The 16,775-nt window shown below is 38.4% G+C and overlaps 1 protein-coding gene across 1 annotated transcript; it reads left to right on the forward strand.

The window, feature by feature from the left end:
- Positions 1–1,004: 1,004 nt before the first annotated feature.
- guf1 (GTP binding elongation factor GUF1) lies at positions 1,005–16,556 on the forward strand. The gene is made up of 17 exons (XM_049586579.1): positions 1,005–1,434; positions 3,581–3,692; positions 4,777–4,925; positions 5,277–5,357; positions 5,459–5,536; positions 5,632–5,715; positions 5,806–5,870; positions 5,963–6,166; positions 7,982–8,121; positions 8,422–8,545; positions 9,160–9,292; positions 11,867–12,010; positions 12,473–12,606; positions 13,987–14,088; positions 15,982–16,101; positions 16,268–16,304; positions 16,397–16,556. Exons 1-17 carry the CDS (start codon positions 1,249–1,251, stop codon positions 16,529–16,531), a joined length of 2,028 nt encoding a protein of 675 aa, XP_049442536.1. The 5' UTR covers positions 1,005–1,248; the 3' UTR covers positions 16,532–16,556.
- The last annotated feature ends 219 nt before the right edge of the window (positions 16,557–16,775 follow it).

Below are 16,775 nucleotides of genomic sequence, written 5' to 3' on the forward strand. Positions count from 1 at the left end.
TTCATCACCTCGCACCTACATGATGGGCATATAATTATTCCCTCTCAACACATTATTTGATATTTTCCCATAACACATTCACATTGTCTTGCATCATAAACAAGCAGTCTTTTCTGGCTGCCATCTTAGTTTGGTTTAGGAAAAAGAGTGGGAAAGGAATCAACAGTCTTCTTTTTTGTTCAGAATAAGCTATATAAGAGTCGCTATAGAGGAATCTGAATGTCTTCAAACAGGAGGCTTGCATGTTGGTGGTGTTGTTGAATCACCCGTGAGGAATGGCGTATTATCTTTAAACAAATGCTTCAGTCTGTGACTCAAATGCAATCCTCAGTGTAAAAATCTCGAATAAAAAAAAAAAACGATGATTACATGACAGGCAGAAACTGGGGCTGATAGAGGCTTATTATCTCTGGTTGCACAAAGAAGAGAAGCAGTAATCTATTCTTGTGCAAGAGGTAGCTTCGTTGTCATAGCAACTGATATCCATTTTTATCCTCCATCTGACAGGTTGAGTAGGCGGGACTTCCGACTGTCCAGGCACTTCCAAAGATAATAGCATCTCAAGATATCATTCTCCTACGATGCTTTGAAGTGTTGTTTCAAACGTTTGCTTCTCCTATATTATTACATTATTCCAAATGTAGCCCCTCAGGTCAATGATTCCTAACCGAATAAAAAGACAACTATATTATGAGTACACACAGGCTGTTGCAATGTCTAGCCATTTTAGGATTTAAATAAATCACTAGAGATGACTGACAGCAGTTCAGTTAGCTTAGCAAAGCTCGTTAGCATTACAGTTACATTTTGATACATTGCAGAGCGACAGTGTCACAGTTTATGAAGAAGCCATAATGAGGGAGAGCATTGATAAATTACTCGCTTGCTCAGCCCGGCATGAAGGAAAAATCTAAGCTGCAGCAGGGAGTCATCCTGTTGCTTTTATCATCTCTGGTTCGAAAAATCAACGACATTACCCAGAAGCCTTTGCCGGTGAACTGTCACCCAAAATGTCAGCACCCTTACCATCCATGCACCGGGGTTATTACAGGACTGTTTACTTTAGAGATAACGTTATGTGTATTTTTTATCGCGTGACAGTCCACTGACTTCATTTGGCAACAGGCTACATGTTATTAATGTGAATGCAGCAGTATTCCACAGCTAGCTAGCTAGCTAGCTAACGCCAGCTAACAGTCATTTATCCTTCATGCTGTAAGGTAAATTACTGGGTAGCTTAAGGGAAACATGTCGCTGTCTCTGGTGAAACGGTGGTGTGAGACACCACTAATAAGACGGGTTTTACAGTACAAAGTGTACAGAAGGAAAATACAAAGCTACAACATGACCTACACACTGTTAAGACACCGCTGGATGAAAAGGCTGCCCGTGTTCTCCAGCTGCTTCAGGATGGTCAGCACACAAACAGACAAGGTAACGACAACATGTAGGACAACAGTCTGTTCAGGTTTAACTGCAATACTGGGAAACATTAGGTCTGTGTGAATAGCTTGTCGTTGATAATTCTCTAATACATTATTGTGATAGATAGATAGATAGATAGATAGATAGATAGATAGTTGACAGTGCAGGTATTTGCAATGTAAAGTGATTAGATAAGTGTAAGAACAGTGCAAGAACAATGAATACTATACTGTGGATGATGTAGAATTCAAAGTGAAAATAAATGAACAGATATCAATGCAAATTAGGGGTGAGGGGGAAAAATATATGTGTATATATAATATATGGCGATTATATGTATGGCCAAGTTTCAGTGTATTTTTATTGTATAAATTACAAATACAAATTACACTTTCAGTAGTCTACTAGAATAATACAATCTTTTTTTTTTCAGTCCACTAGCTACATTTTGCTGTAATAAAAATGACTGAAGTGAGATGAAAAGACTGAAAAATGTATCTTATTAGATAAAACAGATCTTGACAAAGTTCTCCTTTGAGGACATAATTAGCAGTTGAAAAAAGGGTAACAAATCACAATATATGTTATCACAATACTCAGCATATTGCAACACATTCAAAACTGCAATAATATTGTATTGTGAGTCAAGATTGGGGTGGTGGGGCTACTGGTGATTACTACCCCTAATGCAAATACAGATTGTGCATAAGTGAGATGTGACTTACAGTTCAACTAACTTTTTTTTGTAAAAGGTGATTAAAAGTATGAATGGTGTGAAATAAGGAATACTGGAAAAGATAAAATGCAAACAGAAGGTAAGGTTATATAAATAAATGTATTTTATGCAGCTTTATATTCCCACACAGCTACATCTCACAGGCAAATATTGTGCATTTTATTCCACTACATTTGTCTGACAGCCTAAATTACAATTTGTCTTACCCTTCTTGTCCAGTGTAAACCATGTGTCTTCAAAGTCAGTGATTTTAAATGCGGAAAAAACGGAAGCATCAAGTGTTTGTGGATTAAGAACATTCTACCTCTTAAGCTAAAGAAAACTACTTACCATTTTTCTGCCGAATGAATACTTTTACTTTTGACCTTTATAGTAAATTTTGCTGATAACATGACAAGTAAGTTTTTGAATGCAGGACAGTTAGTGGAGTATTCTCACAGTGTGGTATTTATCACTACTTTTAGTTTAGTAAAGGACCTGAATACTCACACTGCTGAGCTTTGGCAGAAGAAGAACAAAGTACATTTACAATTACTCAAATATGAGGTACTTTTACATTACTTGAGTATTTTAACCTTATGCCCTTTCCTTCTCCACCATACAGGGAAATATTTTACTTTTTACTCCACTGAAATTATTTAATAATTTATAACTAATTATTTTAATTTCTAGTTACTTTACAAATTTAGATTTTTGCATACAGATTGTAGGAAAATATGCAAGTGCAGCTGAAAGGATAAATTATTGATTAGAAAATTAATTGGCAACTATTTTGATAAGCCTTTAAGTCATTTTTCATTCTAAAACATTTCATGGTTGGACTTGCTGCTTTTCCTAATTATTGTGAATTGATTAAACTGATTACATTTTTTCTGCATTGAGTACTTTTACTTTTAAAACTGAAATCCATTTTCCTGATTGTACTTAAATACTTTTACTTAAGTAACATTTTTAATGCAGGACTTTTAGTAGTAACAGAGCACATTTACAGTGTGGTACCAGCACTTGTACCTAAGTTAAGAATGTGAATACTTCCTCCACAACTACTGCTGAGAGTATACCTAAACCGGGTTTTTTGCCTGATGAAGGTCTAGTACCAAAATGTCGTAAATAAATTATTTATTGCAAGTTAGACAGTGTGTGGGAGTCCTTTTGCAACTTTTTGGTCTTCTCTCTCCAACGCACCTGTCCTTTTTTAATAGATGTGTGAAGTGTTACCTTTGCTCTAGTACACCTAAACTTAACATTTAAGAAGTGCTGAGAAACCCAAATTCATAAATGTTGTGCACAGATATGAACATAATTACTGATCCATCCAAATACTGCTATTTCTTAAAGCTGGGTTACTGTAACAATCAGCAGTTGTTGAGTGACTGTAGACTGTAGTAATTTGCAGGCTTCTCTCCTTTTGCTTTTAAGGACACTATTGACCTGTCAAAGTTCCCTGTGGAGAGAATCAGAAATTTTTGCATCATTGCCCATATTGACCATGGGAAAAGCACTCTGGCGGACAGGCTGTTGGAGATGACAGGTATGTTTCCATATTAGCTTTTTTTCCCCCTTATGCTGGTCTTACACCAAATGACTGTTCAAGTGATTTCACCATCGCAGACAGATTTCAGTCATCAAAGTTATACCCCAATACTGAAGTTCAATGACGTTGCAGCACCAAACAGGAAACTAGGTAGACAGTAAACATGGAGGGGAGCCCAGGGAGGCGTAAGGATGATAACAAAACTCAGTTCACTTGCACTGTGGAAAAGGAGGAGAAATTGGTGGAGTAAACAAGAGTGTTTAATTCAGCATGTATCTGATCCACCAACCAGCACTTATCTTAGTGAGAAATCTTAATTTTAGACACAGTTCGCAGGTCAGACCCCTCCCACTAATATAGCACGGTGAACCAACAGAGGCTGGTTGCAATCTGAGGCGACAAAATCCAAAATGTAAAGTTTGAACACAAATACAGTTTATCTTTATGGAGTTATGAGTTTTTATAGACACATGAGGAATTGTTAATGTTTCATATATGTTAAAGGGAGTCTGCCGTAACATTTTCCACCAGGAGCAGGATGGGAAATAATCTGAAAAGAATCTAGTTGTAGTCTTGCAAATAGTGACCCTTCAACATCCCCAGTCTTTGCAAAATCTTACAGTGTGTGACTAATAATCTACATTGTCTTTAGATGTGAGAGGGTGCAGATTTTTAGTCTTTTAAAAGTGTATGGTAGGTGTAATCAACATTTTTCATGAAGATTTATGATAATCTCAAACAGGTTTAAGCAAGAGAATACATTTGGGTTTAGGTATGAACACATACTGATGGTACGGTATGGTAATGTGAAAATCTAATGTGTCAGGATCAGTAATTGGATTGTAGGCTCCCTGCATTAATTAGTGGCACTGTGATCTGTGTGGCTATTTATATGGTTGTTAATGACATGATTATAAGCGCTTGCATCTCTCTCCACTCTCACTCACTCCCACTCACAGTGTCAACGATTGGGTCACCATTTAGGTTCAGACAGAGCACACTAAGTTACTCATATATCAGCTCTTAATGAAATTATTACAATGAACCCATTGTGTTACTAATGGGTGTCGCTGACACACAGGTGCCATAGCAAAGACAGAGAAGAACAAGCAGGTGCTGGACAAGCTTCAGGTGGAGCGAGAGAGAGGGATAACGGTGAAGGCCCAGACAGCTTCACTGTTGTACAGCCACCAGGGACAGCAGTACCTCCTGAACCTCATCGACACCCCGGTAAGTGCTCTGCTGGGTGTGATCATGTCAGGAAGACGCTCATGGTTGCTTTGTCTTCTCATCACTGTGGCAGATTTTATGTGTTTCCCCATCATAACTGAAATCACAGTCAACTAGAATTATTGCTGTGCAGTTGTATGGCTCTGCCAGTCAGTCAAGTTACACTTTACATGTCTGTCCAGACTCCTATGAAGCTATGACAGTAGACAATGTTTCATGTCTATCATCCAAAATATTAATTCCACTCTCGCACTAAAGCCAAAAAACCCACCCGTTCAGTGTGAAAATAGGTCTACAATTCTACTGTCAGTGTCCTGTTTAACAGTTTTTTAAATCTTTCCCTCTCTGCAGGGTCATGTCGACTTCAGTTATGAAGTGTCTCGATCGATTTCTGCATGCCAAGGTGTCCTGTTGATCGTTGATGCCAATCAGGTACAAAAACAGATTTGTTGCCCCCAGTTTTCACAGTGAGTTGTTGTGGAAGTACATGGTGAGTGTGATGCAGTTGTTAATAATTTGCATTTCGTGTAAAGGGGATTCAAGCACAGACGGTAGCCAACTTCTACCTGGCTTTTGAAGCTCAGCTGGCAATCATCCCTGTCATCAACAAGGTACACTGAGACCGACATGTTTTAAGTTTAATCACATTATTTTTCTACCTGACTGCCATTCAGCATGCCTTTCTAATTTGACATTTCTCCCTCAGATTGATTTAAAAAATGCGGATCCAGAGAGAGTGGAGTCACAGATTGAAAAGGTGTTTGATATTCCACATGACGAATGCATTAGGGTGAGTTGGAGCTTATGTCAGCTGCCTTTTAGTTTTCAGTATCGCTTATCTGATAAACTTTCTCTTAATTTGTGATTTCATTTTTTTCAGATTTCAGCTAAAATTGGAACAAATGTAGAAAAGGTTCTCCAAGCAGTTGTGGACAGAATCCCACCGTAAGGAGGTTCATTTGGTTTCATTTCTCACATTAAATCATGTTTGATGCATAAAAGTGAAGGTTTTTTTTTTTTTGTACTTGTATTCTCAGGCCGGCTGCGAGTACTAATGACCCCTTTAGAGCCCTAGTGTTTGACTCCAATTTCGACCACTACAGAGGAGTGGTGGCCAACATCGCTGTGTTTGGAGGTCAGGTCCGGAAAGGGGACAAGATCGTGTCAGCACATCTCGGCAAAACCTACGATGTCAATGAGCTGGGGCTTCTCCGGCCAGATGAGCACCCAACACAGAAACTGTACGTGCCGTTCTTTCTCCTCTCGTGTCATTTCTCTCACTTGTTTTCTCATCCAGTACTGCTGATACTGGGGTCAGAGCTGAAACATGGTGTTTTATGCACCAGTTGATTCTCTGGTCCTCTGATTGGATCATCTATGTAGCGTCTATGTAGATAAAAGGAACTGTCTCATATATCTGTTGAAGGTTGTTGAGAGCAGAAGACACGGTATGCTGTGATGATTTTATTTTTAGTATATTAATGATTAAAAAAAGGATGCCGTTTTTGCTGTGTTAGATTCATAGTGAAATTTAGCATAGGTTTATTAAGATTCTGTATTATTCAAAATTTGTCTTGCACTGCAATGGACCTTAAAGTTCAGAACCATCCAAATCTGCTCTTAGACATGTGTGCCAAACGATGAATCGCACTTGATCATAAGCAACCTATTAGCATAGGTAACACCCCCTAAACATAATACTAAGGCAGGTGTTGTGCCGTGTTCAAATACTCTGGCACCAGATGCTACCAAACAAGGCTATATCAAGAAAAAGAATGTGAAAGAAGTGAAATCAATGTACTGTTAAATAAACTTAAGAAGCGTGATTTTTTTAAGTGCTGGTGTTACAGTAAATTAAAAAACCCAGGGATGGCCAAACATTTGTGATGCTGTAAATGCCACATCAGCAGCACTGTTGGAGAAAGTATTCAGATTCTTTACTTAAGTAAAAGTACTAATACCACACTGTAAAATACTCTGTTTAGTAGTAAGAGTCCTGCATTGAAAATGTTACTTAAGATAAAGTATGTAAGTAAAATCAGGAAAAATGTATTTAATTTTTAAAAGTAAAAGTACTCGATGCAGAAAATATTAAATTAGTTTTATCAGTTCAAAATACTTAGGAGAAGCAGCAAGTCTTTATATTTGAGAAGCTCAAATCCTGAAATGTTTTTGAATGAAAAATGACTTAAGCAATTATCAAAATAGTTGCCAATTAATTTTCTGATCTATCGATTAATTGTTTTGGCTCTATGTTTTTATACAGTTTGTATGCAAGAATCTTCATTTGTGAAGTAACTAGTAACTACAGTTATCAAATAAATGTGGTGGAGTAAAAATTACAATGTTTATCCGAAGTGTAGTGGAGTAGAAGTAGAAAGTGGCATGAGATTATATTACTCATGGAAAGTTCAGGTACCTCGTATTTGTACTTAAGTACAGTACTTCACAGAGGGATGCAGAGTAACAAAAATTATAGTAACTGTAAGAGGTAAGTGGACCAATAACATTTCTTTACACACAAATTTTCAGAATCAGATCAATATATTACTCCACAACATACATACAAACACATACAAAATAGTAATCTAAATGTGATTATGATTATTATTATGTCATATGATAGTCATGAATTTTTTTATGTTCCTCAAATTTAAAACTCATTTTTCCTTGCGAGCTGTTTTTCTCTTAACTGGGTAAGAGTGCTCTTTACATCTCATAAAATGTTCTGAAATAAGAAAACATTAAATCCCAGAATCAATGTGTAGTAACAAAATATGAACAAATGATGGATACAAACAAAAAAAGAGGACATTTGTTCGTATGTCTCTTCCTGCAAGAGGCCCAGTGTTTGAAATCTGATTTTTTTTTTCCCACTGCAGCTGTCTTTGAATAGTAAGCCAGCCCACTGTGCTGTATGTGTACAGTTTAATTAGTAATAAGCACTGGTCCACACACTGTTAGTAAACACTGGAATTTGTTGAGCATTCATCCAACTGTCCACTGAGATGCTTGTTTACATTGCATTAGTGTAACTCTCCTCGACTGCTGTGTAGGTTTGCAGGCCAAGTGGGCTACATAATAGCAGGGATGAAGGATGTGAAGGAGGCCCAGATTGGCGACACACTCTACCTCCAGGAGCAGCCGGTGGAAGCTCTGCCAGGCTTTAAACCTGCCAAAGCCATGGTCTTTGCTGGTAAGAGGTTTTCTCCTCTACAGCTGCTTCTTGCTGTCAAATAAATATCTCTGAAAATTTGTAATAACAACTGGAACTTAGGACACCATTGAAAAAAACAAATGTATTGACATAATTGATCAGTACATGAGGCTGTTTTTAAATATCCCTGTATCATTGGGCATGTAGTCAAACATAAAACCCCTTCAGTGCATGTTGTGTCCCTTCGTACAGTAAGTGCACTCAGCACTTTCCACAATAAATGAAAAGAGTCCTTTTTGCTGATGATGTGCACTCTGTCTCTTGTTTTCTGTCCCTCAGGCATGTATCCGATGGACCAGTCAGAATACCCAGGCCTTCGAAGCGCCATTGAGAGGCTGACCCTAAATGACTCAAGTGTCACAGTGCAGAGAGACAGCAGTTTGGCCCTGGGAGCAGGCTGGAGGTGAGGACGACTCTTCTGAATGAGAATGAAGAATAGCTTTTCATAACACAACAGAGGAGTGGGTCACTACATATAATGTGACAGCGAATGAAAACAAAATTTTGGACGCCGAGCAGTGCGACCATGAAAGTTTTGACCCCATCAGGAGTTGGAAAAGTTTGGACATTTTTCAAGTAATTTGCTGTTGCAGAAAAGTTAACCGCTTTCTCTTAAAAAGACTATAATCAAAGGAAGTAGCAAGATTTACCTTATTTCATGAGTCCCTACCATAGACTGTATAAAATAATATAATAGTCCCTACACACATTTGGACATCATATGGTACAATAAATAGGGGAATACACAACTTAATTTGGGACAAACTGTACATTGCCAAACTAGTCAGCCAAGTGAGTTTATTTAATGTTGCAGGTCATATCAGTCCAGATGAAGAATTTGAATTTAATGGCATTAGTGGTTTTGATTTAAATCATTCTGAGGTATGAAGCTGCGCTGGAATAGCAGTAAGCCTTGCTCTCTGTTGAACTCTTTTCAAATAGGCTCTTTGAAATTAAAAGCATAGATATCAGTTCTATAACTTGAATGAACCTGTGCACTTTTCTGTGCCCCTGCAGACTTGGTTTCCTGGGTCTTCTCCACATGGAGGTGTTCGATCAGAGGCTGGAGCAGGAATACAATGCCTCCGTTATAGTAACAGCACCCACTGTTCCCTACAAGGCTATCCTCTCCTCACCCAAACTCATCAAGGTAAGAGCCACTTCCTGCTTGTATATTTTCTGCTCTTACAGTAGAGGTGGGCTCCACAAGATTGGTCTCACACACACACTCCTCCATCCAGACAGACAACTGTCTGCTGAGTGATAATGTGTGAGCAGGCGAAGCGTGTTTCTCATCTGCAGGGCTTCAGACAACTACTGTTCAGTTGCATTTTGCGACCATGGAGCACCAGTGTGACTTGCAAATATTAATAATATATGGTCTGGAAAGCTGTTCATCTCCAGCTTAAGTGAATAAATCATTAAGTTTAACTGCGCCACGGTAGTTTAACTTAATGAGTGTAATGATAGTGTGAGCAGACAAAACGTGTGATTTTGTATTAATAGGGTTCTAGACTGCGACAATTTTTTGCTACCATGAAGCACCAGTATGACTTGCAATTACTTTTAGTGTATGGACTTGAGGGCTGTTAGTGTGTTTCCACCTTATAGTGAATAAATGGTCGCGTTTAAAGGCACTTTCTGCCAAGGCAACCCGGCTGCTTCAAATAAAAACAACAATGATTCCGTTTGAACTTATTTAGTCATAACAATATTTTGTTTAACTAATTATAACAGCAACTACTTTATTTAACTTTAATATAAATTTAGTTTATTTAACAATGTTGTGTTTTAGTGGTCTACAGTAGTTGAGAGGAGAATTCAAAATTGTCAAGATATGTTTTGTGTTTTGCCTTACAGCCCAAAAATATTGTGATATTATTTTTAAGCCATATTGTCCAGCCCTATACAAGGGCAGTTAGTACACAATTATTTAGGGACCAGTCACGTTTCCTTTCCCATGGTTCAAGATACAGGGACCAATCACAAGTACAGTTACATCTGATTTAGACCCACAATATGGAGCCTTACAGAACACCGTCTGTGGCCAGCATTGATTCACTATTACAGCCATACACTAGATGGCAATAAAGAGACATCTGAATAAACTCCGTTCATTTTCAGCTCAATTCAATTTTAATCAGTCTCTTTTATTTGTGAATCATTATTATTATATTCAGTAGAAAATCCAAGCCAGGCCTGTTTTTCTCCTGAATATAGTCACTGTGCTTCACAAATAAAAGAGACATTCAAGAGACACTGGCATGTGCCTCGAGCGGAACAAGCTTTTAACGTCTATAAATCCCCACCTCTTTGATTGTCCAGGAGAGCACCCAAAATTAAAAACACTGTCATGACTCAAAACAAGACCACATGGCTGACAACAGCTGGCATGTATAGATGTGGTAATTGTGCCTGCTGCAACAATATGACTAATACAAATCATTTAATCATCCCCACGCTGGGAGGAGTATTCCCATTTAGGAATTTATCAGCTGCATGTCGACCTAATTTGATTTACCTGTTACTGTGTCCTTGTGGTGTAGCATAAGTTGGACAAACCAATTGACACCTTCCGCAACAAATGTCAGAGCACAGAACTACAGTCCGTACAGGAAATATAGATGATCTAATTCCAAAACATTATTCTGAAGCAAATCACGGTTGCTGTGGGATCAAGAAAGTCATAATGCCTATTAGAGGAGGATGTGAAAGTGGCCCAGAGAGAAATGTTTTGGATATTCTGTACACTCTCAACACCATGACACCAAATGGACCTAATGATGACTTCTGATTAAAATGCTCACAAAGTCACGACTGTCAGTTTTGGAAACCCGCTAAGTTAGAATGTGACCACTAAATGATGCAGGATCATCCTTTAAGATCATCCTATACCGGAAAATGAATGGAGTCTATTTAAATGTCACTTTATTGCCATCTAGTGTACAGTTTGAATAGTGAATCAGTGATAGCCACTAACAGTGCTCTGTGAAGCTTCATGTTGTATGTAATGGTATCTAGAACCACAGAAAAGAAAATGTGATTGGTCCCTAAATTATTGAGTCTAACTCCCAGCTGTGTATTGACCCTGCCTTTGTACATACTGTATTACTGAACTGAATCTGTCTACCTGAAGCGCTCTCATGACGGCTCTGTGCCAAAATGTGTATGCATATGACTGTTGTGATGTGAGCCAATTTAACAGGTGATATGTTTCCTCCTTTACTTTGAAATTTGGGATGTGCTCCCTTTTCACATTTTTTGAATACTCTCAAAGTTTTAACTTTCTTGGAAGTTAATAATAAATAGAGGCCCTGCTGATATTGATAGCACATTGCAGTAAAGTTACTTATGGGAGATACGCACTGTAAGGGGAAATGTTTGAGAGGATAAATAACATCTTCAGCTGCAAAGGCAACATCACAGGTGGTTTGAAATCATAATGTATGTAAGTTAAGTTTCCTTGGAAACAACACTTTCTCATCCCATTGGCAGCAACTTGGAGTATGCAAAGACTGTAAATGATAACTTAAGACAGTTTACACTTATGGAATGATTACAAATATATAAGGTCTAAAGGTAACTTTTTATAGCCTTATTTCAAGCCCGTAGGTGTGAGTGATTTTTATTGTAGATGGATGTTTACTTTAGAACCATGAAAGCTTCTGGAAAGACCTTAACCAGTTTTATTTGGAGGTTGAAATCTTGTTGGCTGTCCTTGCAGGAACACGGCACTGAGGAAATAACCATTGTGAACCCCGCTGAGTTCCCAGACAGATCAGTTGTGTCAGAGTATTTGGAGCCAATGGTGCTGGGGACCATCCTCGCTCCAGACACTTACACCGGCAAGATCATGACACTCTGCCTGGTAAGAGGAAATTCTGAAGTGCAAATGAAATGATTGAAAGACAGTGGTCTGTGCTATTTAACCTGAATGTGTTCTTTCTGAACTAAATAGGTTCATTTTATTTACCACTAACACATAAATCTGTCTTTTGAACACTTATTTCAAGTGTAGACCTTTTTCTTTTTGAATACTCACATGGGGAGTCAGCCTTCTGATTCTTAAACCTCTTGGAAAATGCAGTTTGGCAAGAGATATTGGAGTGCATCCTCAGTTTTTACTCTTTCCAAATTGGTCAGGAGCCAAAGACAAAACAATACTTGAATAAAGGGAGCCAAGAAATGTTAGAAAATGTGTTTATATTACTGATGACACTACATGTTAAGGGATTTTCCACATTGTGATATGTGTGTCCACATCAGTCTTTGGATTTTTGAGATTGTAAAATGATGCAAAAAATGATCTCATGTTGTTTTGTTCTTTAAGAATCGCAGAGGGGTCCAGAAGAACATGGTGTACATAGACGACCAGCGTGTGATGATGAAGTATCTCTTCCCTTTAAATGAGATCGTTGTGGATTTCTATGATCTTCTCAAATCAATGTCCTCTGGATATGCAAGGTAAAACACAGCAAGTACTACACATATAAACACATTTAGTACACCGTCAGTGAAAAGGGGGATACGTTGGCAGATATAGACTACAATGTAATGTATGCTTTCTTTATTGTAAAATCACCTGAAAGTAAGAATCGTTGTGTTTTCGTTATTTTAGAATGAGCTGTTTATATCTACACATGGAGCAGGTCCTCTTCCATGGAGTCCGCTTTGTTGCACCACTATGTTTCAACAGTAGCCCATATTGGACAAACCAAGCACTGGCTCTAGCGAGGACTGATTGCGTTTTTGCGATTCTGCTTTGGCCACCGTAATCAGCAGCCCGTCATCAACAAGCAGCATCGAAAACATGTGAAACTGCTTTACTCAGTATTTTTACAGGCATAAATCACCTGGTCTGTTTGTTTTGGAGAGGAAGAGACCACTGCTGATAATTTCTTTCCTGGTAAAAACCTCCTGAACAAAGGACACAGGAGGATTTTAAGTGGGAAACCTTTTAGGTGGTTGCTATGTGCAGTCCTCACTGTTTGATGCCACTAAATCCCCTTAAATCTTACACACTGCTCCTTTGAAAAAAAACAAAAACAAAACAACTCTTCAGCATATTTGCTTTATTCACATAGTAGTACATGAGATGGACAATCTCCGAAAATAATCATGTCCCTCCTCTTGTTGTAGTACATCTAATGGCGTTTGCAGGAATACAGTGTGCCTGAACAAAAACAACCAATCAGCTACAGCTGAACTTACAGCTATAGCTTACAGCTAAACAGTACATTAGTTTAATAGTTTGAGCGATTGACATGATTGACAGCTGCGTCAGAGACTCCTTGGCTTTGATTGGTTGTTTTGTTCAGGGGCGTAGGATTCTTGTAAAGACCATTAGGGCTACTACAAGGAGGCAGAGGAACATGATTTATGTGTCTTTAGAGTTTATGTGTTTCATGTAATACTGTGTGGATATAGTGAGAGTTTCAGCAAATACGACAAAAAGTTATTTTCATAAAAGTTACCAACTGTAGCTTTGATATGCATTGTAGAGCTTTTGTTTACTTAGGTGGTGGAAAGGTTTGCAGTCTTGAAATGCTAGTGTATGCAATTCCCAGAGATGATATTTTCATAGCTTTATAGTCAATTTGAAACTGTAGATGTCAGATGAATTCAGATCGAAGGATAAACTACATTCTTGGGGGAAAAAAATGTCAATGAACCCAGTAAATAAAAACACTCACAAACCAAGAACTCTTTTGCCTTCAGTTTTTTCCCTCTCCTGTGCATCTGTCTTTGAGTCTTACATCTAACAAGGTTGGATAAAGGTCTTTGCTGAAATACTGTATCAATGTTGTCTGACTCTAAAGCATTCTGTGATTTTATCTCCTGCAGCTTTGACTATGAGAACGCAGGCTACGAGGCTGCTGATTTGATAAAGATGAATTTTCTGCTTAATGGGCAACCTGTGGAAGAGCTCACCACTATTGTACACAGGTACTGCATGTTTCACATACAAACTCATTTCAGATGCTCTTAAGTTGTTCAATTTTCCCCAAAATATTTTGGGTAAGCAGTCCCTGTCTTGTCACAGGAGGTGCAACTCTGACGCTGCTTGAAAGAATCTTATAATTTTCTCTGTCACAGCAGCCTCCCGTGGCTTCATTATTATTGCTGGCAGATTTTTATGAGTTTACATAATTTCAAGGTTATAGGGTCCTTCATTACTATAGTAATTCTTCTGATCCTGTGGAGCATGAAATGAATTCAACACACAGGATAACATTAAAAAAATGGCCTCTTGGCAGCCATCATCTGTAACAATGACTTTACACACTGGAGAGGGACTTCATTCCATTTGTGACGAGGACAATAGAGTAATGTCACAGGTGAAAAGTGATGACGCACAGCAGATCTATATTTAATGTGATTACTACCAAAGCCAGTTCAGACTTTGGTAATTGAAGAGCGCTAGGCTTTTCCAGTGATGGACACACTCTGACCATTTATACTGTAAGCATCGAAGCCAGGCCAGGCACAGCTTTATTGCCTCATTCTTTAAGTGCAATGCACCAATCACAGAGCAGAGTATCATTACGTTACAGAGCAGCTGAAGCAGAGAAGCCATTTACATGTGTTTGAGCCTGTTTATACATGATGTTAACATGCAGCTTGGGTGATCTGATCATGAGTGGACGGCGCTAAATGCAGGTGTAAACAACCACCAAGATGCAGTGTGATTTGATCACTCAAACCACCTGCAGAGATAGTCTGGGACGCAGTTGATGATATTTTCTGTAGTGTCAACGCCAATGTGCCCTGATACATTCCCAAAGAGACTATGTCATCAGTGCAGGATGTGGTGGTTGTTTTGATGACAGCACGCTAACACTCCATAACTTGTCCATTTCATGATGAGTTTGACGAAGTGTTGTGTAACCGCCTGTCATTTTACACTATGGAAGCATGCACAAGCGTGCAATCAAATGTAACTGATAGAAAAACACACACAAACTCGTCTCCTGTTATCTACCCCATGCCCCCCCTACATGTTGTCTCTCTCAAAAACAGTAACCTACATTAAATTATAACAACTTGAGATATGAATTTCCACTTCCCTCTCGCAAACTACCTAGCTCTCTCACAGTCCAACAGCTAACTAGCTAGCCTGTTGATCAGCATAGTAAATGGCATTATGCTCACTAGAGAGAGTCACGCAACTCCATATGGTTGCTGATTAGTATTTATAAAATGGGTTGACCTTCATCATAAATAAATACCATTAATATATCACCCTTTAGTCTGCATGTGCCATTGATCCTACCTTATCTACTTGGCATCAGAACAGAATTAAATCCCTCCTCTTGCTTGATTTGATTGGCTGCCTGAGCCAAGCATGATAGTGAGGAGTAGAGTGATTCAAAAACCTTGCACTGCAAAGTTAAGAATATTTTAACTTTTATGCGCATCTAAAAACCACTAGATAAAACATGGCTAGTAATGGTTTCGCAGGTGACGTGTTTGTAGCGGCACCTCTCAGTGTGATCAGGACCTAACTGAAACCATTTATTTTGTTTATTTATTTCCAACACAAACAGGAATGTAAAAAGGAAAAGTTGTGGCTTTCTGTGTTCAGCAAGATCACTATTTTTTATTTTTGAACTTTGGGCAGAGCCAGGCTAGCTCTTTTTCCTGTTTCCAGTCTGTATGCTAAGCTAAAGTGGCCCTCTGCTGGCTGTATTAGTATTTGATGAGCCACCTGCATTTGTTGGGGATGACACATTGACACAATCGATTGTATGAATTGCACTTATTTTTTTTACCATGCTGTAGAGCAGAGCAGTTGTGTTTCACAGTTGCTTGGTTCTGATTGGTGGGTTTTCATTCCAGAGACCGTGCGTACAGCACAGGTAAGGCCATGTGTGAGCGACTCCAAGACTCCATACCGAGGCAAATGTTTGAGATCGCTGTACAGGCATCTATTGGAACTAAGGTCATTGCACGGGAAACGTAAGTACAACATCAGCAGTGAGCTAAATGCTTTTTCAAACTGGTATGTGAAGCAGAGCAAAGCGTACATATAAAGCACCTTGAATTGTATTTGCATAGGAAAAGTGTTTAAGAGATTTAACTTGGCTTAAAAATGTGACGTGACAGTACTGTTTGCTTCTTTCAGAATTAAGGCGTACAGAAAGAATGTTCTTGCTAAATGTGTAAGTAAAGGTTCTTGTTAACTTTTAAAAGTTTCCAAGTCTACAAATGAACCACAAACATTCTGAATTCTACACATTTTTTGTCTTGGTAGTATGGAGGGGACATAACACGGAAGATGAAGCTACTGAAGAAACAGGCAGAGGGTAAAAAGAAGATGCGGCGTATCGGCAGTGTGGAAGTTCCCAAAGACGCCTTCATTAGTGTTCTGAAGAGGAAAGAGAAATAGACTGCAATAATATTAGTATATTAATGTAATTATCATATGCAACAGGTCTTTATTATTGAAAGGTCCTGCTTTATTTTTCTCTGAATAAAGTGGTCATTAATGCTGCAAACTGTTGTATCTGTGATCTGTGACTTTCAAAATATTGCTCTCACTTATCCCCAAAACTCAAAATGCTTTATTCACACTTGTGTTTGTGACAGTGATATCCAATCATATGATGACACAATTGGCTTTTTAAGGTACT

Source organism: Epinephelus fuscoguttatus, linkage group LG9 (genome assembly GCF_011397635.1).
Source record: "Epinephelus fuscoguttatus linkage group LG9, E.fuscoguttatus.final_Chr_v1".
NCBI classification, from domain to species: Eukaryota; Metazoa; Chordata; class Actinopteri; order Perciformes; family Serranidae; genus Epinephelus; species Epinephelus fuscoguttatus.

Excerpts from the sequence above, each read along its gene's own strand:
- guf1 (XM_049586579.1), top strand. The coding sequence starts at position 1,249 with ATGTCGCTGTCTCTGGTGAAACGGTGGTGTGAGACACCACTAATAAGA. Across the intron at positions 5,716-5,805 it reads CACATGACGAATGCATTAGG|ATTTCAGCTAAAATTGGAAC; the intron begins GTGAGTTGGAGC and ends CATTTTTTTCAG. Across the intron at positions 8,122-8,421 it reads CAAAGCCATGGTCTTTGCTG|GCATGTATCCGATGGACCAG; the intron begins GTAAGAGGTTTT and ends TCTGTCCCTCAG.